Below are 23,327 nucleotides of genomic sequence, written 5' to 3' on the forward strand. Positions count from 1 at the left end.
GCAAGGTCTGGTACAGGGTTTGTGCGTGACTGGAGGGATGTGGATTTGCCAGAAAGTGCTCCTCCAACCAGCACTCGCAGTGCATCATTGACACCGGGAACATTGGCCCACATGTCAGATTATGCCTTGCGGATCCTAAAAAGGGACCCCCGCATTGCCAAAATGATGAACGATGACGACTACTGGTTGGCCAGCATCTTGGATCCACGCTATAAAGGCAAATTACAAAACATCATGCCACAGGAGAACCTTGACCTAATATTGGCTAATAAACAAGCAACTCTGGTAAATCGGTTGCTTGAGGCATTCCCAGCACACAGCAGAGGTGATGGTTCTCACACGAGCCGTGGGCAGCTTGGCAGAGGTGTTCGTGGTGCACACAGCAGAAGTGGCGTTGGAGACAGGGGTTTCATGACAATGTTGTGGACTGATTTTTCAAATACCGCTCACACAACTGGTAATACTGCATCGATGGAAAGTGACAGGAGACAGCAGTTGTCAACTATGGTTACAAACTACTTTTCCTCCCATATCGATGTTCTCCCACACAGGTCATTCCCCTTTGACTATTGGGCCGCTAAACTGGACACCTGGCCTGAATTGGCCCAATATGCCTTACAGGAGCTCGCTTGCCCAGCTGCAAGTGTGCTATCGGAAAGAGTCTTCAGTGCAGCTGGATCAATCCTGACAGAAAAAAGGACCCGTCTGTCAACCCAAAATGTGGATGATCTAACCTTCATTAAAATGAACCATGCATGGGTTTCCAAGGATTTTGTCCCACCTTCCCCTGATGACACATAGGGTGACAGAAAAATGGCTTGCTTTGGTCCACCTCTTCCTGGGACTTCACCTATTTCGCCTTTTGCATCAGCTGAATGTCCAACATCAACATATGCCACTTTCTAAAACTCCCTAACTGTGCTGCCTCCCCCCCCATGGCCGGGGTCACCACCTAGCGCACGACATCGTGCGAGTGCCGTTGCCCTGGACAGGTGGGTAGGCCGACTCTTGGGCGCGGGCACTGGCACAGGGTCCCTCATAGTGCAATCAAGTGTCTCTGACGGTGGTGGTGCACACCCGCCGTCAGACACACCGCTGTACTATGAGGGGCCCAGTGCCAGTACCGACGCCCACGAGTGGGCCCCCCTTGCTTGGGCAGGGCCCCAGCATTTGCAATCTTTACCTCTCCCTGCTCCTCCGCTGTGTAATCTGGGCCGTCAAATCCATACTGTGCCTGACACCGTCTGAGCCTGCCTCCTGATGTATAGACATATATTTTGAATGTGTACGCTATCCATACATGTTATCTGGGGATACGGTACCCTTTCTAACCTTTGTGCAATCACATGCAATCCATACTGGGCCTAACACCGTCTGAGCCTGCCTCCTGATGTATAGACATATATTTTGAATGTGTACGCTATCCATACATGTTATCCGGGGATACGGTACCCTTTCTAACCTTTGTGCAATCACGTGCAATCCATACTGGGCCTAACACCGTCTGAGCCTGCCTCCTGAGACATATATTTTGAATGTGTACGCTATCCATACATGTTATCTGGGGATACGGTACCCTTTCTAACCTTTGTGCAATCACATGCAATCCATACTGGGCCTAACACCGTCTGAGCCTGCCTCCTGATGTATAGACATATATTTTGAATGTGTACGCTATCCATACATGTTATCCGGGGATACGGTACCCTTTCTAACCTTTGTGCAATCACGTGCAATCCATACTGGGCCTAACACCGTCTGAGCCTGCCTCCTGAGACATATATTTTGAATGTGTACGCTATCCATACATGTTATCTGGGGATACGGTACCCTTTCTAACCTTTGTGCAATCACGTGCAATCCATACTGGGCCTAAAACCGTCTGAGCCTGCCTCCTGAGACATATATTTTGAATGTGTACGCTATCCATACATGTTATCTGGGGATACGGTACCCTTTCTAACCTTTGTGCAATCACATGCAATCCATACTGGGCCTAACACCGTCTGAGCCTGCCTCCTGATGTATAGACATATATTTTGAATGTGTACGCTATCCATACATGTTATCCGGGGATACGGTACCCTTTCTAACCTTTGTGCAATCACGTGCAATCCATACTGGGCCTAACACCGTCTGAGCCTGCCTCCTGAGACATATATTTTGAATGAGTACGCTATCCATACATGTTATCTGGGGATACGGTACCCTTTCTAACCTTTGTGCAATCACGTGCAATCCATACTGGGCCTAACACCGTCTGAGCCTGCCTCCTGAGACATATATTTTGAATGTGTACGCTATCCATACATGTTATCTGGGGATACGGTACCCTTTCTAACCTTTGTGCAATCACGTGCAATCCATACTGGGCCTAACACCGTCTGAGCCTGCCTCCTGAGACATATATTTTGAATGTGTACGCTATCCATACATGTTTATCTGGGGATACGGTACCCTTTCTAACCTTTGTGCAATCACGTGCAATCCATACTGGGCCTAACACCGTCTGAGCCTGCCTCCTGAGACATATATTTTGAATGTGTACGCTATCCATACATGTTATCTGGGGATACGGTACCCTTTCTAACCTTTGTGCAATCACATGCAATCCATACTGGGCCTAACACCGTCTGAGCCTGCCTCCTGATGTATAGACATATATTTTGAATGTGTACGCTATCCAAACATGTTATCCGGGGATACGGTACCCTTTCTAACCTTTGTGCAATCACGTGCAATCCATACTGTGCCTGACACCGTCTGAGCCTGCCTCATGCTGTATAGACATATATTTTGAATGTGTACGCTATCCATACATGTTATCTGGGGATACGGTACCCTTTCTAACCTTTGTGCAATCACGTGCATTCCATACTGGGCCTAACACCGTCTGAGCCTGCCTCCTGATGTATAGACATATATTTTGAATGTGTACGCTATCCATACATGTTATCCGGGGATACGGTACCCTTTCTAACCTTTGTGCAATCACGTGCAATCCATACTGGGCCTAACACCGTCTGAGCCTGCCTCCTGAGACATATATTTTGAATGTGTACGCTATCCATACATGTTATCCGGGGAAACGGTACCCTTTCTAACCTTTGTGCAATCACGTGCAATCCATACTGGGCCTAACACCGTCTGAGCCTGCCTCCTGAGACATATATTTTGAATGTGTACGCTATCCATACATGTTATCCGGGGAAACGGTACCCTTTCTAACCTTTGTGCAATCACGTGCAATCCATACTGGGCCTAACACCGTCTGAGCCTGCCTCCTGAGACATATATTTTGAATGTGTACGCTATCCATACATGTTATCCGGGGATACGGTACCCTTTCTAACCTTTGTGCAATCACGTGCAATCCATACTGGGCCTAACACCGTCTGAGCCTGCCTCCTGAGACATATATTTTGAATGTGTACGCTATCCATACATGTTATCCGGGGAAACGGTACCCTTTCTAACCTTTGTGCAATCACGTGCAATCCATACTGGGCCTAACACCGTCTGAGCCTGCCTCCTGAGACATATATTTTGAATGTGTACGCTATCCATACATGTTATCCGGGGAAACGGTACCCTTTCTAACCTTTGTGCAATCACGTGCAATCCATACTGGGCCTAACACCGTCTGAGCCTGCCTCCTGAGACATATATTTTGAATGTGTACGCTATCCATACATGTTATCCGGGGAAACGGTACCCTTTCTAACCTTTGTGCAATCACGTGCAATCCATACTGGGCCTAACACCGTCTGAGCCTGCCTCCTGATGTATAGACATATATTTTGAATGTGTACGCTATCCATACATGTTATCCGGGGAAACGGTACCCTTTCTAACCTTTTTGCAATCACGTGCAATCCATACTGGGCCTAACACCGTCTGAGCCTGCCTCCTGAGACATATATTTTGAATGTGTACGCTATCCATACATGTTATCTGGGGATACGGTACCCTTTCTCACCTTTGTGCAATCACGTGTAATCCATACTGGGCGTGAGAACGGCTGGCGAGCTGTTAAGCAAGCTACAGCACCTGTGGTTTGCACACGTAAGTTTTTCATTTTTTCAGGAATGACGGTTAGGCCTAATTCCGGAACTGCAGTTGACCTGCACTTACTGGGAAATCATTGTTCGTGGGTAATAATTGTAATCAGTGATCCCCATCACTAACGTTGTTCAGCGGGTTATCTGCACCTGTAAGCGACAAACGCTGGCCTTTTCAGTGTAGCGCACATGCAGCCACGGACATGTAAGGGCATGACACACCAGTTATTGGCCAATCTCACGTGCCAGAGCCTCGCGTGTCCCTCTAGTAAGCCGGACTCGGACCGCGGGGCATGACGGAGTCTCGTTCGTTAACGGAATTAAGCTTGCAATGTGTGCATCTGTTCTGTAGCTGGCATGGTTGAGGTTTCCCAGGTGGAGTCGAATTTAACCGTAGGCTCCACTCCTGGTGGTGCCCTTCTGGACATTCCTTTAAGGTTCAGCTTTGCAACCATACTGCCCACGTAAAACAAACACTTTGCCTTCATGAACGCTGTTTGGAGGGTCATGACTCGTGGGAATAATGCCGCCCAATCAGTTAACCTGCTAGAGAGATCCTTCGTTGCTCCCAAGCATGACATCACACTCCCTAGGAAGAAGGTAATGCCACTGTGGCGACCGTACTCCTGGGGGCGACACAAGTGCACTGATGCCCAGCCACTGCTCGATGAATCTGCTGGTACATTGACCCAGACCACTACATTCCCCTCGCACTCTACACGGCCTGAATCTGACCCTGATGAAACTCAGGTTACCCTTCCCATATACAGTTCCATCTTACACGGTGACAAAGAGGAAGCTGCAGATGAAAGTGCAGGTTCGGCCCACCCGCCATCAGACACACCACCGTACTATCAGAGGCCCTGTGCCAGTGCCGTCGCCAACGAGTGGGCCCCCCCTGCTTGCTCAGGATCACAGCACTTGCAATGGTGAAATACTGTGCAGTGAGATGGAAGATGGGGACGACAAGGAGTCCAGACTAGTACAGGGATTCCCTAGCGAGGAGACTTATTTGATTGTTTTCAATGTTGGGACAGCAATTTTTGGGGAGCACTATACTCTGGAGAATGATAGATGGGGCCCACCATACACTGGAACATTCCAAAGGTGGACATCAGACACTGGAGCAGCATTTACAGGGCCCATTATACACTAGAGCATTAGAAATGGGGCCCATTATGTTTGAAGCATTATTTGGGCCCATAAGACAGTGGAGCTTCATCCATGGGGACCAACATATACTGTAGCATTATGTGGAGCTCATCATATACTGTTTCAAACATTATATGGGACCAATGATTCTGTATGGAGAAATAGATGGGCCTCGTCATGAGATGTAAAAAGTGAGGTATTTTTCATTGTACTATACCGCTATTTCTCTGCCGTATCGGAGCATGATGAGTTGTGGTATGTGTTAAAGGGGCGCTCTTTCGCCCAGGGCACATGAAAACCTGGAGCCAGCCCTACCCCCCCACAACTTTAGCCAAATAACCCCCATTTTTCAGTGCGTAACTTGTATTATGAAGTTAATTAAGGTTGACAAGCTTAAGTAAGAAGAATTGATGGTTTTGGCATTCAAATGGGCACTGTAGGTGTGTTTCCTGTCCTCCTCTCACTGCCGACTTTTATTCCCCATTGACTTACATTGGGTTTCGTGTTTCGGGACGACCCCGACTTTTCCCTATAATCGGACGATCTTGCTCGACCCGACTTTTGGAAAAGTCGGGTTTCACGAAACGAAACTCGACCCTAAAAAAACAAAAGTCGCTCAACTCTACTCCCTGCAGTACACCTAATGGGCCGGGCACAAGACTAGAAGGATCGTACTATGATGGGCCTCCATGGGGGGAGGCTGCAGACAGGAATCATGAGCTCCGTTCACACATGGGCCATAAACATGGTGTCCGCAGTTACCTTCGGTATGTAACGTTATAGGGGGAGGCTAGAGCCGGTCATTCAGCACATCCTTCGCCATCTTCCCTGCGGTAATAACTGAGGAGTGTGAACACCGAACCAGCGGGAAGCGCCCTCAGCACCTAACAGCAGCGCCGCAGACAGGTCATACATCACACTCCGATTGGTACTTCTCCACTAATCTGATCGTATCAAGTTGTCATTATGTATGGACTACAACTCCCGCAGTGCATTGCACCACAAAGTTCTGCTAGTGAGAAAGGAGGAAGCCTGAAAGCACCGCGCATGCCGGGAAATATAGTCCACTTATACATAGAAATCAGCACTTAGGAGACATCATGAACTACCATTCCCAATAATACCAATGAAGTGACACGTCACGGCTGTACTCTCAGGAGGAGGCTTGGAACGCAGGCCGAGCATTTGCTGTGGTAACGTCGTCCTGAGGAGCTTTATTGACAATTCCAGTCTAGTCGTTATGGCCCTTGCGACTATTGTGTTCTATGTGCATCCAAGATGAGACAGAGACACGCCCCACAACCAGGCCACGGGCCTCCGACTGATCACGTGGTCGTGACATCATCAACATCCTTAAGCCGTTGCCCTGATTTCCGGGTTGAGATCCGGGGCTCCTGGTGAAGCGCTGAGGACAGGCTCGGGGTACGTGTGGCCGCTGCTTGCCAGCACTTCTTTGTCTGTTAGATATTGTTTGTTTCCTTCCCCTGCAGTGCGGAGGTATACGGGCAGTGTTTGTCCTCACGGTATCATTATACATAGTCCCCGCCAGCCTGCCCTGCATTCTTATGGGCAGAACCCCAGGTAGCTGAGGGGGCTGTGTATGGGTGCTGGGGCTCCCCTCATCAGGTGGACAGGGGACTGTGTATGGGTGCTGGGGCTCACCTCATCAGGCGGTTCGGGGGCTGTGCATGGATGCTGGGGCTGCCCTCATCAGGTGGACAGGGGGCTGTGTATGGGTGCTGGGGCTCCCCTCATCAGGTGGACAGGGGACTGTGTATGGGTGCTGGGGCTCACCTCATCAGGCGGTTCGGGGGCTGTGCATGGATGCTGGGGCTGCCCTCATCAGGTGGACAGGGGGCTGTGTATGGGTGCTGGGGCTCCCCTCATCAGGTGGACAGGGGACTGTGTATGGGTGCTGGGACTCACCTCATCAGGCGGACCGGGGGCTGTGTATGGGTGCTGGGGCTCCCCTCATCAGGCGGACCGGGGGCTGTGTATGGGTGCTGGGGCTCACCTCATCAGGCGGACCGGGGGCTGTACATGGATGCTGGAGCTCCCCTCATCAGGTGGACAGGGGACTGTGTATGGGTGCTGGGGCTCCCCTCATCAGGCGGGCCGGGGGCTGTGTATGGGTGCCGGGGCTCCCCTCATCAGGCGGTCCGGGGGCTGTGTATGGGTGCCGGGGCTCCCCTCATCAGGCGGACCGGGGGCTGTGTATGGGTGCCGGGGCTCCCCTCATCGGGCGGACCGGGGGGCTGTGTATGGGTGCCGGGGCTCCCCTCATCAGGCGGACCGGGGGGCTGTGTATGGGTGCCGGGGCTCCCCTCATCAGGCGGACCGGGGGGCTGTGTATGGGTGCCGGGGCTCCCCTCATCAGGCGGACCGGGGGGCTGTGTATGGGTGCCGGGGCTCCCCTCATCAGGCGGACCGGGGGGCTGTGTATGGGTGCCGGGGCTCCCCTCATCAGGCGGACCGGGGGGCTGTGTATGGGTGCCGGGGCTCCCCTCATCAGGCGGACCGGGGGGCTGTGTATGGGTGCCGGGGCTCCCCTCATCAGGCGGACCGGGGGGCTGTGTATGGGTGCCGGGGCTCCCCTCATCAGGCGGACCGGGGGGCTGTGTATGGGTGCCGGGGCTCCCCTCATCAGGCGGACCGGGGGGCTGTGTATGGGTGCCGGGGCTCCCCTCATCAGGCGGACCGGGGGGCTGTGTATGGGTGCCGGGGCTCCCCTCATCAGGCGGACCGGGGGGCTGTGTATGGGTGCCGGGGCTCCCCTCATCAGGCGGACCGGGGGGCTGTGTATGGGTGCCGGGGCTCCCCTCATCAGGCGGACCGGGGGGCTGTGTATGGGTGCCGGGGCTCCCCTCATCAGGCGGACCGGGGGGCTGTGTATGGGTGCCGGGGCTCCCCTCATCAGGCGGACCGGGGGGCTGTGTATGGGTGCCGGGGCTCCCCTCATCAGGCGGACCGGGGGGCTGTGTATGGGTGCCGGGGCTCCCCTCATCAGGCGGACCGGGGGGCTGTGTATGGGTGCCGGGGCTCCCCTCATCAGGCGGACCGGGGGGCTGTGTATGGGTGCCGGGGCTCCCCTCATCAGGCGGACCGGGGGGCTGTGTATGGGTGCCGGGGCTCCCCTCATCAGGCGGACCGGGGGGCTGTGTATGGGTGCCGGGGCTCCCCTCATCAGGCGGACCGGGGGGCTGTGTATGGGTGCCGGGGCTCCCCTCATCAGGCGGACCGGGGGGCTGTGTATGGGTGCCGGGGCTCCCCTCATCAGGCGGACCGGGGGGCTGTGTATGGGTGCCGGGGCTCCCCTCATCAGGCGGACCGGGGGGCTGTGTATGGGTGCCGGGGCTCCCCTCATCAGGCGGACCGGGGGGCTGTGTATGGGTGCCGGGGCTCCCCTCATCAGGCGGACCGGGGGGCTGTGTATGGGTGCCGGGGCTCCCCTCATCAGGCGGACCGGGGGGCTGTGTATGGGTGCCGGGGCTCCCCTCATCAGGCGGACCGGGGGGCTGTGTATGGGTGCCGGGGCTCCCCTCATCAGGCGGACCGGGGGGCTGTGTATGGGTGCCGGGGCTCCCCTCATCAGGCGGACCGGGGGGGCTGTGTATGGGTGCCGGGGCTCCCCTCATCAGGCGGACCGGGGGGCTGTGTATGGGTGCCGGGGCTCCCCTCATTATTATTATTTATTATTATTATTATTATAGCACCATTTATCCCATGGCACTTTATATGTGAGGAGGGGTATACATAATAAATATAAGTACAGTAATCTTAAACAATACAAGTCACGACTGGTCCAGGAGGAGAGAGGACCCTGCCCACGAGGGCTCACAATCTACAAGGGATGGGTGAGGATACAGTAGGCGAGGGTAGAGCGGGTCGTGCAGCGGAATGGAGGATGGGTGGTTACTGCAGGTTGTAGGCTTGTCGGAAGAGGTATGTCTTCAGGTTCTTTTTGAATGTTTCCATGATAGGCGAGAGTCTGATATGTTGTGGTAGAGAGTTCCAGAGTAGGGGGGATGCACGGGGAAATCCTGTATGCGATTGTGGAAAGAGGAGATAAGAGGGGAGTAGAGAGTGAGATCTTGTGAGGATCGGAGGTTGCGTGCAGGTAAGTACCGGGAGACGAGGTCACAGATGTATGGAGGACACAGCTTGTGGATAGCTTTGTATGTCATGGTTAGGGTTTTGAACTGGAGTCTTTGGGTAATGGGGAGCCAGTGCAGGGATTGACAGAGGGGAGAGGCCGGGGATTAGCCGGGCAGCAGAGTTTAGAATATATTGGAGGGGTGCGAGAGTATTAGGCTGGGTTCACATGTAGCGGAACTCTCGAGGAAATTACCGCGAGAATTCCGGAATTCCATTCCGCGTGAAAAATCGCATTTTAAATTCCTGCGATTTTCCCACGGAAAAACTAGCATTTTGCAAGCGTAATTAGCTTGCGGAATTGCTAGCGTTTTCCAAGCAATCTGGAGCATCGCTTGGAGAACTGATAGGTTGGTCACACTCGTCAAACATAGTGTTTGACGAGTGTGACCAACTTTTTACTATTGAGGCCGCCTATGCGGCCTCAATAGTAAAAGATAGAATGTAAAAAAAAAATATTTGTTATTCTCACCTTCCGACGTCCCGCGCAGCCTTCCCGCCTCTCTCCACGCTCACGGTCCCAGTAATCCTTTGCGACATTTACCTCAATGACGACTGTTCTCGCGGGATCGCGACGTCTCAGTCATTCGCGATGACCGCGAGAGTTCGCGATCCCGCAAGAACGGACGTCATCGCTCGCAAAGGTTTACTGGGACCGGGACCGTGGAGAGAGGCGGGAAGGCTGCGCGGGATGTCGGAAGGTTAGAATAACAATATTTTTTTATTTTAAATTCTATTTTTTACAGGGATATGGTACCCAAAGCCCAGAGGACAGTCTCCTCTCCTCCGGACCGTGGGTACCATCCGCAAATATTCTACTTACTTTTCGCATGGTGTGCACAGCCACATGCGGAAAGTAAGCAGAACAATGCATTCCTAGGGGTGCGGGATCACCGCAATTCTGCGAAATTAATGAGCATGCTGCGTTTTTTACCGCGAAGCGATTCCGCCACGGTAAAAACCGCAGCATTAGCACAGCATTGCGGAATCCCATAGGAATGCATGGGATGCTTATTTTTTGCGTTTTCGCACAAAATCGCGCCGTTAAAACCGAAAAAAATCCACGTGTGAACTCAGCCTTAGAGGGGAGGCCACAGAGCAGCAGGTTGCAGTAGTCAAGGCGGGAGATGATGAGGGCATGGACTAGGGTTTTTGCAGATTCTTGGTTGAGGAATGTACGGATCCGTGAAATGTTTTTGAGTTGAAGTCGGCAGGAAGTGGAAAGGGTTTGGATATGTGGTTTGAAAGAGAGATCAGTGTCAAGGATAACGCAGAGGCAGAGAGCTTGTGGGACTGGAGAGAGTGGGCAGCCGTTTACTTTAATGGATAGGTCCATTGGGGGGATCGTGTGAGATGGGGGAAAGATGATGAATTCTGTTTTGTCCATATTAAGTTTTAGAAATCTAGCAGAGAAGAAGGATGCAATAGCAGACATACATTGAGGGATTCTGTTTAGTAGGGAGGTGATATCTGGTCCAGAGATGTAGATCTGTGTGTCATCAGCATAAAGGTGATACTGAAAGCCGTGAGATTCTATGAGCTGTCCGAGGCCGAAGGTGTAAATGTAGAAGAGCAGGGGCCTTATGACTGAACCTTGCGGGACTCTGACGGATAGGGGGCGGGGTGAGGAGGTGGTGTGCGAGTGGGAGACGCTGAATGTCCGGTCTGTTAAGTATGATGCGAGCCAAGATAGGGCCAAGTCTGTGATACCAAGAGATGAGAGGGTCTGTAGTAATAGGGAATGGTCCATTGTGTCAAAGGAGGAGGACAGAGTAGTGTCACTTTGCCTTGGCGGTTAATAGATCATTGGTGACCTTAGGGCAGTTTCAGTGGAGTGATGTGGCCGGAAGCCAGATTGTAAGCTGTCAAGGAGGGAGCAAAAAGAGAGGTGGGAGGACAGTTCAAGATGGATGTGTTGTTCCAGTAGTTTTGAGGCATAGGGGAGAAGTGATATAGGGCGATAGCTAGATACAGAGGATGGGTCAAGAGAGGGCTTTTTGAGGATAGGTGTGTTTAAGGCATGTTTAAAGCTTGAGGGGAAAACACCAGTCGTTAGCGATAGGTTGAAGAAATGGGTTAGGGTTGGGATGAAGACTGTGGTGAGGTTTGGGATGAAGTGGGATGGGATCGGGTCAAGAGCACAGGTAGTGAGATGTGATCTTGAGAGTAGAGTGGAGAGTTGATCTTCTATAATGGTGGAGAAGTTGATTTTGGAGGAGGGCAGGGCAGTTAGGAGGAAGGGCTCTGGGGGTTGTCGACCAAAACTGTGTCTGATGTTATCAATCTTCTGATTGAAAAATGAGGCAAAGTCTTTAGCTGAGATGACTGGGGAGTGAGGAGGTACTGGGTGGCGGAGGGGAGAATTGAAGGTGTTGAATAACTGTTTAGGGTTATGAGACAGGGAGGATATGAGAGATGAGAAGTAGGTTTGTTTTGCTGCAGTGTGGCCTTGAAAGTAGTGAGGGACTGTTTGAATGCGATGAAGTCCTCATTGGAGTGGAATCTCTTTTCCATCTCCGCTCAGCAGCCCTCATCAGGTGGACTGCGGGCTGTGCATGGATGCTGGGGCTCCCCTCATCAGGTGGACGGGGGCTGTGTATGAGTGCTGGGGCTCCCTTCATCAGCGGACCGGGGGCTGTGCATAGATGCTGGGGATCCCCTCATCAGCGGACCGGGGGCTGTGCATGGATGCTGGGCCTCCCCTCATCAGGTAGAACGGAGGCTGTGTATGGGTGCTGGGGCTCCCCTCATCAGGTGGATGGGGGCTGTGTATGGGTGCTGGGGCTCCCCTCATCAGCAGACTGGCGGCTGTGCATGGATGCTGGCGCTCCCCTCATCAGCGGACCGGGGCTGTGCATGGATGCTAGGGATCCCTTCATCAGCAGACCGGGGGCTGTGCATGGATGCTGGGGCTCCCCTCATCAGGCGGACCGGGGGCTGTGTATGGATGCTGGGACTCCCCGTATCAGTTGGACCAGGGGCTGTGTATGGGTGCTGGGGCTCCCCTCATCAGCGGACCGGGGGCTGTGTATGGATGTTGGGGCTCCCCTTGTCAGGTGGACCAGGGGCTGTGTATGGATGCTGAGGCTCCCCTCATCATGTGGACGGGGGCTGTGTATGGATGCTGGGGCTCCCCTCATCATGTGGACGGGGGCTGTGTATGGATGCTGGGGCTCCCCTCATCAGGCGGACCGAGGGCTGTGTATGGGTGCTGGGGCTCCCTTCGTCAGGTGGATGGGGGCTGTGTATGGATGCTGGGGCTCCCCTCATCAGCGGACCGGGGGCTGTGTATGGATGCTGGGGCTCACTTCAGCGGACCAGGGGCTGTGGGCCCTTTATCCTCTGGAGATAAAGTGTTTGACATGGGAATACCCCCTGAGTTGACCCATTACTTGCCATACCTTGCTTAATAATGGGGTTGTCCACAGCTCAATCCCTTATACTCACCTCCCGCCATTCTTGTGATGTCGACGCTGCTGTTACTGGTGGTTACGTGACCTTATTGTGTTAGTTGACCAGGAACATCGGCGTTGACATCAGTGCAACAGTGGCAGGTGGGTACACATTTTTTCATTATAAATGGAGTGATGGAGCTGGGTGTCTCTAACAGTGGACAACCCCTTTAATTACCTACAGAAAAGACCCTATGATCTAGATTCTAGAGCAGGGGTCCTCAAACTTTTTAAACAGGGCCAGTTCACGGTCCCTCTGACCATTGGAGGGCCGGAATATAGTTTAAAAAAAGGTGAACAAATTCCTATGCACACTGCACATATCTTCTTTTGAAGTAAGAAAACAAAACCGGAGTAAATACAATATTTAAAATAAAGAACAAGTAAAGCTAAATCAACAAATTTACCGGTATTTCAATGGGAACTATGGGCCTGCTTTTGGCTAATGAGATGGTCAATGTTCGGTTCCATATTTGTCACTGCTAGTCGTAACAAGTGAAACAATTGTACTCTTTCTTGATATCATTGTTTCCTAGGAATTCCAAATTGCTATTAGTAAAATACCAATATGTATACAGCACTACAAAAACAATATACCAGCAATAAAATTGCCCATACAGAGACATACAGACTGCACTGCCCATCAATGCTGTCTGATCAGTGCCCATCAATGCAACCTCACCAGTGCCCAAATTGGTGGAACTCCACTTTAACCTCAGGCTCAGACTGGTGTGGTGTGAGAGTCTCCAATAGGCAGGTAAATGTCTCCAATAGGCAGCATTGGTCCCTAATAGGCAGGTAAATGTCCCCAATAGGCAGCATAGGTCCCCAATAGACAGGTAAATGTCCAAAATAGGCAGCATAGGTCCCCAATAGACAGCATAGGTCCCCCATAGGACCCAGCTTTAAAAAAAATAAATAAATAAATAATAATTTAAAAAAAAAAAAAATAAAGCAGTACTCGCCTATGTCCCCCGCTGTTCTGAAGAGGCGCCTGCTGGTCTCAGTCTTCTTCCAGCACAGGCACAGCCAACGTGACGTCATCAGGCCACACATCCGGCGTGATGACAATCTTGTCTGTGTGCACTGTGCTGCATATGGAAGGCTGCGCAATGCCTTTCCTCGGCGCCTCGTTGTTCCGCCCGCGATTACAGGGCCCGCCGGCATTGAACTGCAGAGAAGTTCAATGTAGGCCGAGCCCAGGGGGCCAGATAAGTCATCGGCAGGCCGCATGTGGCCCAAGGGCTGTAGTTTGAGGACCCCTGTTCTAGAGCATATTGGGTCAGTTTTCCACTTTTCACATCGTTTGCGGACTGTGGATCAGTCCCATTAGAAACAATGCTAAGGGTGTGTTCACACCAATACGCCTCCCACAGTGTGTTTTTATTTATAGTTTTCTTAAAATTGATTTACGGTATTTCTGCTGATAGAAGTGTAAAGTCAATTCTTGATGTGTTTTCTGCAAGGAATGTCTCCAGATGGATTTCTCTAACCCCCATTCTGATGAATCACAAGTGTCCCCCAACCAGTCTTGCTCCCCAAAAGCCAATTTCTTCATTCTAAAATTTCATTACTGCTTATATATCTGGTTTTCCAGTGAAAATCCACTGCTCGCAGTGGTGTGGGATGAATGATGCACAACCTGTGTTCCCACCATACAGTCACTGTGATGGGGAATACATACTGAGCTCCAGTTGGACGTCTGCACTACCGCTGCATGTAACAGTATGGAAGTTGTGGTTCGGCCTCATGTGCCTACTTCTAAGTCACAGCAAAGGGGTGATGAATGTTTTCACTGGATCACACTTGTTGGTTTTCAGAAGTTCCCGTTTCCTGTTTTTACATGGATTACTTGTGCTGCTGTTGGAAGCAAGGAAATAGGATTTACTGTTAGAAATGTTCATAGTCTTTCACATCCTGTGTAAGCGCACAGGAAGGGAATGTTGTACGAAGAATAAGGGCTCAAGCCAAAGACCCTCAAATGCACAGTTTCACCCAATGCTTCCTTGTTGAGCTGGCCACAAAAATATGACATCTGATATGGATGATTCTGAACAATTCAGCTGACCATTGCTTGGATGGGACTCTCAGCACAGAATGACTGCTCAGGCACTCGACGCATCCTTGGTGCTGCCAAGCATATAAATGCAGCTTCTAAACTACTTGTTTTCCTTTTATCTCTGCCCTTTGACAGCTCTGGCTTGATATAGAAGAAGAATAGGGCGGAGAAGGAGGGAAAACAAGTAGGTGGAAGCTGCACTTAAATCTTTGGCCATAGTGCGCTGAGCTCCTGTACTTAGTTTGGACAGTCGTTCTGCGCTGCTCTTTAAAGTTGCATGCAAACCGTCCCACTGGATTACCAGCTAAGGTGAAGTATGCATCAGCGCTGTGGAAAGCCAAACCTCTAACTCCTCAATTTTCCTGACTCCACAGCACTGCCTCACTACTGAGCATGTATATACCCCGACTCCACAGCACTGCCTCACTACTGAGCATGTACATACCCCGACCCCACAGCACTGCCTCACTACTGAGCATGTACATACTCCGACTCCACAGCACTGCCTCACTACTGAGCATGTACATACCCCGACCCCACAGCACTGCCCTACTACTGAGCATGTACATACCCCGACCCCACAGCACTGCCCTACTACTGAGCATGTACATACCCCGACCCCACAGCACCGCCTCACTACTGAGCATGTACATACCCCGACCCCACAGCACTGCCTCACTACTGAGCATGTACATACTCCGACCCCACAGCACTGCCTCACTACTGAGCATGTACATACCCCGACCCCACAGCACTGCCCTACTAGTGAGCATGTACATACCTCGACCCCACAGCACCGCCTCACTACTGAGCATGTACATTCCCCGACCCCACAGCACAGCCTCACTACTAAGCATGTACATAACCCGACTCCACAGCCCTGCCTCACTAAAGAGCATGTACATAACCCGATCCCACAGCACTGCCTCACTACTGAGCATGTACATAACCCGATCCCACAGCACTGCCTCACTACTGAGCATGTACATACCCCGACCCCACAGCACTGCCTCACTACTGAGCATGTACATTCCCCGACCCCACAGCACTGCCTCACTACTAAGCATGTACATAACCCGACTCCACAGCCCTGCCTCACTAAAGAGCATGTACATAACCCGACTCCACAGCCCTGCCTCACTAAAGAGCATGTACATAACCCGACCCCACAGCACTGCCTCACTACTGAACATGTACATAACCCGACTCCACAGCACTGCCTCACTACTGAGCATGTACAGTTAGGTCCATATATATTTGGACAGACATTTTTCTAATTTTGGTTCTAGACATTACCACAATGAATTTTAAACAAAACAATTCAGATGCAGTTGAAGTTCAGACTTTCAGCTTTCATTTGAGGGTATCCACATTAAAATTGAATGAAGGGTTTAGGAGTTTCAGCTCCTTAACATGTGCCACCCTGTTTTTAAAGGGACCAAAAGTAATTGGACAGATTAAATAATTGTAAATTGTTCATTTCTAGTACTTGGTTGAAAACCCTTTGTTGGCAATGACTGCGTGAAGTCTTGAACTCATGGACATCACCAGACGCTGTGTTTCCTCCTTTTTGATGCTCTGCCAGGCCTTCACTGCGGTGGTTTTCAGTTGCTGTTTGTTTGTGGGCCTTTCTGTCTGAAGCTTAGTCTTTAACAAGTGAACTGCATGCTCAATTGGGTGGAGATCAGGTGACTGACTTGGCCATTCAAGAATTTTCCACTTCTTTGCTTTAATAAACTCCTGGGTTGCTTTGACTTTGTTTTGGGTCATTGTCCATCTGTAGTATGAAACAACGACCAATCAGTTTGGCTGCATTTGGCTGGATCTGAGCACACCGTATGGCTCTGAATACCTCAGAATTCATTCGGCTGCTACTGTCCTGTGTCACATCATCAATAAACACTAGTGACCCAGTGCCACTGGCAGCCATGCATGACCAAGCCATCACACTACCTCCGCCGTGTTTTACAGATGATGTGGTATGCTTTGGATCATGAGCTGTACCACGCCTTCGCCATACTTTTCTCTTTCCATCATTCTAGTAGAGGTTGATCTTGGTTTCATCTGTCCAAAGAATGTTCTTCCAGAACTGTGCTGGCTTTTTTAGATGTTTTTTAGCAAAGTCCAGTCTAGCCTGTTTATTCTTGATGCTTATGAGTGGCTTGCACCGTGCAGTGAACCCTCTGTATTTACTTTCATGCAGTCTTCTCTTTATGGTAGATTTGGATATTGATACGCCTACCTCCTGGAGAGTGTTGTTCACTTGGTTGGCTGTTGTGAAGGGGTTTCTCTTCACCATGAAGACTATTCTGCGATTATCCACCACTGTTGTCTTCCGTGGGCGCCCAGGTCTTTTTGCATTGATGAGTTCACCAGTGCTTTCTTTCTTTCTCAGGATGTACCAAACTGTAGATTTTGCCACTCCTAATGTTGTAGCAATTTCTCGGATGGGTTTTTTCTGTTTTTGCAGCTTAAGGATGGATTGTTTCACCTGCATGGAGAGCTCCTTTGACCGCTTGTTTCCTTCACAGCAAAACCTTCCAAATGCAAGCATCACACCTCAAATCAACTCCAGGCCTTTTATCTGCTTCATTGAGAATGACATAACGAAGGGATTGCCCACACCTGTCCATGAAATAGCCTTGGAGTCAATTGTCCAATTACTTTTGCTCCCTTTAAAAACAGGGTGGCACATGGTAAGGAGCTGAAACTCCTAAACCCTTCATCCAATTTTAATGTGGATACCTTCAAATGAAAGCTGAAAGTCTGAACTTCAACTGCATCTGAATTGTTTTGTTTAAAATTCATTGTGGTGATGTCTAGAACCAAAATTAGAAAAATGTTTTCTCTGTCTAAATATATATGGACCTAACTGTATATACCCCGACTCCACAGCCCTGCCTCACTAAAGAGCATGTACATAACCCGACCCCACAGCACTGCCTCGCTACTGAGCATGTACATACCCCGACCCCACAGCACTGCCTCACTAAAGAGCATGTACATAACCCGACCCCACAGCACTGCCTCGCTACTGAGCATGTACATACCCCGTTCCCACAGCACTGCCTCACTACTGAGCATGTACATGCCCTGACCCCACAGAACTGCCTCATTACTGAGCATGTACATGCCCCGACCCCACAGCAGTGCCTCATTACTGAGCATGTACATGCCCTGACCCCACAGCACTACCTCACTACTCAGCATGTACATACCCCGACTCCACAGCACTGCCTCACTACTGAGCATGTACATACCCGGACCCCACAACACTGCCTCACTACTGAGCATGTACATACCCGGACCCCACAGCACTGTCTCACTACTGAGCATGTACATACCCCGACTCCACAGCGCTGCCTCACTACTGAGCATGTACATACCCCGACCCCACAGCACTGCCTCACTACTGAGCATGTACATACCCTGACTCCACAGCACTGCCTCACTACTGAGCATGTACATACCCTGACTCCACAGCACTGGTCACTACTGAACATGTATATACCCCGACTCCACAGCACTACATCACTACTGAGCATGTACATACCCGGACCCCACAGCACTGCCTCACTACTGAACATGTACATACCCCGACCCCACAGCACTGCCTCACTACTGAACATGTACATACCCCGACCCCACAGCACTGCCTCACTACTGAGCATGTACATACCCCGACCCCACAGCACTGCCTCACTACTGAGCATGTACATACCCCGACCCCACAGCACTGCCTCACTACTGAGCATGTACATACCCCGACCTCACAGCACTGCCTCACTACTGAGCATGTACATACCCTGACCCCACAGCACTGCCTCACTACTGAGAATGTACATACCCTGACCCCACAGCACTGCCTCTCTATTGAGCATTTACATACCCTGACCCCACAGACCTGCCTTACTATTGAGCATGTACATGCCCCAATCTCACAGCACTGCCTCACTACTGAGCATGTACATACCCCATTCCCACAGCACTACCTCACTACTGAGCATGTATATGCCCCGACCCTACAGCACCGCCTTACTACTGAGCATGTACTTACCCCGACCCCACAGCACTGCCTCACTAGTGAGCATGTACATTCCCCTGACTCCACAGCACTGCCTCACTATTGAGTATGTACATACCCTGACCCCACAGCACTGCCTCACTACTGAGCATGTACATACCCTGACCCCACAGCACTGCCTCACTACTGAGCATGTACATACTCTGACCCCACAGCACTGCCTCACTACTGAGCATGTACATATCCTGACCCTACAGCACTGCCTTACTACTGAGCATGTACATACACCGACCCACAGCACTGCCTCGCTACTGAGCATGTACATATCCTGACCCCACAGCACTGCCTCACTACTGAGCATGTACATTCCCCGACCCCACAGCACTGCCTCACTACTGAGCATGTACATTCCCCGACCCCACAGCACTGCCTTACTACTGAGCGTGTACATACCCTGACTCCACAGCACCGCCTCACTAGTGAGCATGTACATACCCCAGGCCAAGTGTATAGATTAAGAAGAGTAGGAGTCCTAGAACAGAGCCTTGGGGGACTCCAACAGAGAGAGGGTGGGATGAGGAGGTAGTGTGGGAGACGCTGAATGTGCGGTTGGAATGGTATGAGGAGATCCAGGATAGAGCGTGGTCTTTGATGCCAAAGGAGTAGAGGAAAGTTCAGCGTGGAAGTGGATTGAGCGGTTGCTTGTGTGGAAACTCTTTCTTGTAGACAATGCCAACCCTCAGGTAACACTAAAAAAAAGTCAGTGGACACAGGTGGCTGAATTGATGGAATTGCTTCATCACTAGTGATGAGCAAATGTGCTTGGATAACTTGTTATCCGATCATGTCCTTTTGTTATGCCAGTGTATTTTGCATGCTGAGAAAATATATTCGAGTCCCTGCTGTTGCTGCGTGTTTTGCGTCAGTAGACAACCACAACACATGCGGGGATTGTCAAACAAACAGGCAATCCCTGTATGTGTTGCTGCTGTCTTCCGCCAAAACAAATTCCAAGTGCCTTGAAATTGCAAAAAAAAGTGCAATTTCACAATTGTTTTTGGGATTTTTGTTTACCATGTTAGGCCTCTTTCACAAGCAGTGTCCCCTGTAAATCTAGTGACAGTCTTCACATGTACCGGAGACACTTGCACAAGTAGACACACTCAAGTGAATGGGTCTGTGCACATGTCATTGTGTGTCAATGGACCCTGTGTCCACAGGCAAAATATGCTAACATGTCCTTTTTTTTTTTTAAATAGCAAGGCCGCAAAACGTCCCGCACACGGATAACACTTGTGTGTCATCAGTGTGACACGTACTGTCGCCTGGAAAGCAGCAGTACAGTTCACACTGTTCCCCAGCGCCAGGTGCTGAAGACGGCTGTCAACATTCTACACTGCTCATCCTGCAATCAGCACAAGCAGGGAAGAATGTTGAGTTATATTCAACTTATAACACTGAGAGCAGGCAGAAATTGATGGGACTACTACTCACATCAGCCTACACCTGCAGCCGCTAATAGCAGTGAGAGCAGGCCGTGACTGATGGGAGCATTCATCAGCCTGCACTATAAATTAAAAGAACGGCATGGGTTCCCCTGTATTTTGTGATAACCAGCAAAACTGACAGCTGCGGACTACAACCCTCAGCTGTCAGCGTTTGCAAGGCTGGTTATCAAGAATATAGTGCCCCCCATTTTTGCCATACAACCTTGCTAAAGCAGACAACTGGGGGCTGGTGTTCTCAGGCCGGTAAGGGGCCATGGATATTGCCCCCCTCCAGCCTAGAAATAGCAGCTTGCAGCTGCCCAGAAAAGTTGCATCTATTAGATGCGTCAATTCTGGCGCTTTGCCAAACTCTTCCCACTTGCCATGTAGCGGTGGCAATAGGGGTTCATATTTGTGGGGTTGATGTCACCTTTGTATTGTCAAGTGACATCAAGCCCACTGCTTAGTAATGGAGAAGTGTCTATAAGACACCTGTCCATTACTAATCCTATAGTTATATTATATACTTAGTAATGGAGAAGTGTCTATAAGGCACCTGTTCATTACTAATCCTGTAGTTATATATTATTTGAAATAAAACAAAACACACTGAAATTATCATCTGCTATTAAAGACGGCCACCGGACGGCACTTGTAGCTGATTGGCAATCACAGAGGTTGTCATGCCAACCCATTAGTTTACATAGCATTTTTTGCTCTTTTCAGGATATTCCGGGGAAAACTCCTGATGTACACTCTAAACATTTCTACAGTGTTCAGCAAGCGAAGGCCAAAAGAGTTAAAAATATTGGCCTCTGTATGGACAGTGTACATCATATATTTTGCTATTCCATATAATGTTATCTAGTTAAATGAATGTTTGAGGGTTGACGTTGGTCTATGGGTTCTGGTGTCAGCTGTTTGGGAAAGGTCAGGCATGTGCATTGGTAAGCTCCTATGATGAACACTTGTTTCAAAATGTTGGCAGACGAGTCCCAGGCCATGTCAAGAGTCATGACCAATGTTCTTCTGAGCTCACTTCTGATAAGCAGCCTACTCGGGGTCCTGTATGTGGAGCTTGGGATGACCCACCAAGAAAAGTTGAGATGCCCTGGGGTGCAAAAACAGTTATAAAAATCAACCTGTTCCCCACTTTTAGGGGAATATTGTTTTAACCACTAAATTGTAATAAAATACTGTGAGGAGGGGTGGGATGCATTATTGTCTGCTTTACAAAATCCCTTCACTAGGTCATGACGATGACTGCACTTACGACCTGTTGTACCTGTAAGCATATATAAGGACCAAGCTGCTATTAAAACTGCTTGGCCCGTGGCTAGATAGATATGGCATTATATTCTATCTACACAGGCAGATTTTATTCAATTCCTGGAATAATACATTTCTGTAATAAATTGGTTCTACCCATATTACAGTATTTACAAAATGTTCCTCCAACACCCGAGCCTGACAGTGCATAACTCTCAGAATGAAGATGACTAATTATATCTGTAACCTAACCCTAGAGATTACCTACCTGTTACTCGGAAAGATGACGGGTGCTAGGAATTGTGACTTGAGCACTGCACTATGTAATACAGCAGGACCACAGAGATTATGGGAATTTGTGTTTATTAGAGTCTCTTTTTATACACAGGGTACCAAAGTAGTAAAGAAGGCCTCCAGAGAGTGTGCAACCATCCCTGTGAACCAGGGAGCCAGAGCCAAATCACACAAGCTCTGCTTAAGAGAGATACAATGACCAGAAGATCCTAGACCTCACCAACAAGATCAGTGACTGCAGAGGTGAGCGCTGCTGAGAATAGTGGGACATTATACAGTAACACAAGGGATGATGTGTCTGGGTGATGACTGTATCATTGTGTGTCAGGTTCCTATAAGGTGTCAGGATGTCACTGTCCATTTCTACGTGGAGGAGTGGGAGTATGTAGAAGAACACAAGGATCTGTACAAGGACGTTATGATGGAGGACCACCAGCCCGCCTTATTACCTGAAGATGTTCATGGTAGAAGAGTATTTTTGGGGTCCGCTAAATACCCGTCTGCTGATCACATGTAAACAATGTGTTCAGTCGCAGTGTGTGTTTCTTACAGATGAACCTAGTGGGGAAAATCCACCAATGAGATCTCCCAGTCCTCTGGATTCCCAAGACTGTGGCAATGAAGATTATTATGCCACAAAGGATAATCAGGTAGATATACATATAAACTCTCCCCCCAAAAATTGCCAATTTAGAGAGAAGCCTTTATGTAGACCAGCAGTTTAAAAAGACATAATTTAGCACAATGAAAGAAAAAAGGATGGCACTCACCGTTACCAAAAGTAGAAGTCTTTATTTCATGGATAAAAATGCATGGGCTCGGGAGCAATGCAAAGAGTGCGAACGACGGCCGTTGTTGGCAATTCTATAAAGGTTGGTCCTATTCAGCATGAAATTCGTCAGTTTATTTCTTGCAAAACCTCATTTGTAGTATATATTCTTTTCTGTCCGTGTGGTTTTTTTCTATATAGGTAAAACAATTCGTCCCCTTTACGTTAGGTTTAGAGAGCATTTTCATTCCATTTCATCTGGCAAAGGAGTCTGCCGTTTGAGCAGCCACATTAGAGAATTCCTTGGTGGTAAGGCAGAATCGCTGCGGTTTGGGGGTTTTGAAAGGGTTAATCCTCCCAGTCAGGGAGGTAATCATTGCAGGCTCCTTCTGCAAAGAGAAGCTAGATGGATACTGCGATCCAATGCCACAGGTGCGTTGGGCTTGAATGAAAGGGTGGACATGTCCATTTTTCTCAGAATTTACTGTAATTTGTGCTCTTCAAGATTTATAAGTTTTGCTTTTGTTTTTAACTGTTTGTGCATATGTTGATTTTAATGTTCTATGCATTCACTCTGGTAAGTAAGAATTAATGTCGGCTGTCAGGAG

At 49.8% G+C, this 23,327-nt stretch overlaps 2 protein-coding genes across 4 annotated transcripts in view; one reads left to right on the forward strand and one right to left on the reverse strand.

Annotated features, from left to right (window-relative positions):
• LOC141100168 (uncharacterized) overlaps positions 1–6,246 on the reverse strand; it is a 38,008-nt gene extending 31,762 nt beyond the window's left edge. For both annotated transcript variants that reach the window (XM_073588449.1, XM_073588448.1), the window contains exon 1: positions 5,976–6,246. The gene's annotated coding sequence lies outside the window, so the exon portion shown is untranslated. The remainder of the gene's footprint in view (positions 1–5,975) is intronic.
• Positions 6,247–6,423: 177 nt separating this feature from the next.
• Positions 6,424–23,327, forward strand: part of LOC141100165 (uncharacterized) — a 51,398-nt gene continuing 34,494 nt past the window's right edge. For both annotated transcript variants that reach the window (XM_073588441.1, XM_073588442.1), the window contains exons 1-4: positions 6,424–6,635; positions 22,045–22,193; positions 22,279–22,414; positions 22,503–22,600. In XM_073588441.1, the coding sequence (XP_073444542.1) occupies positions 22,369–22,414; positions 22,503–22,600 (144 nt within the window). In that variant the 5' untranslated portion in view covers positions 6,424–6,635; positions 22,045–22,193; positions 22,279–22,368. The remainder of the gene's footprint in view (positions 6,636–22,044; positions 22,194–22,278; positions 22,415–22,502; positions 22,601–23,327) is intronic.

Source organism: Dendrobates tinctorius, unplaced genomic scaffold (genome assembly GCF_039654945.1).
Source record: "Dendrobates tinctorius isolate UK_male_01 unplaced genomic scaffold, ASM3965494v1 ptg000103l, whole genome shotgun sequence".
NCBI lineage: Eukaryota > Metazoa > Chordata > Amphibia > Anura > Dendrobatidae > Dendrobates > Dendrobates tinctorius.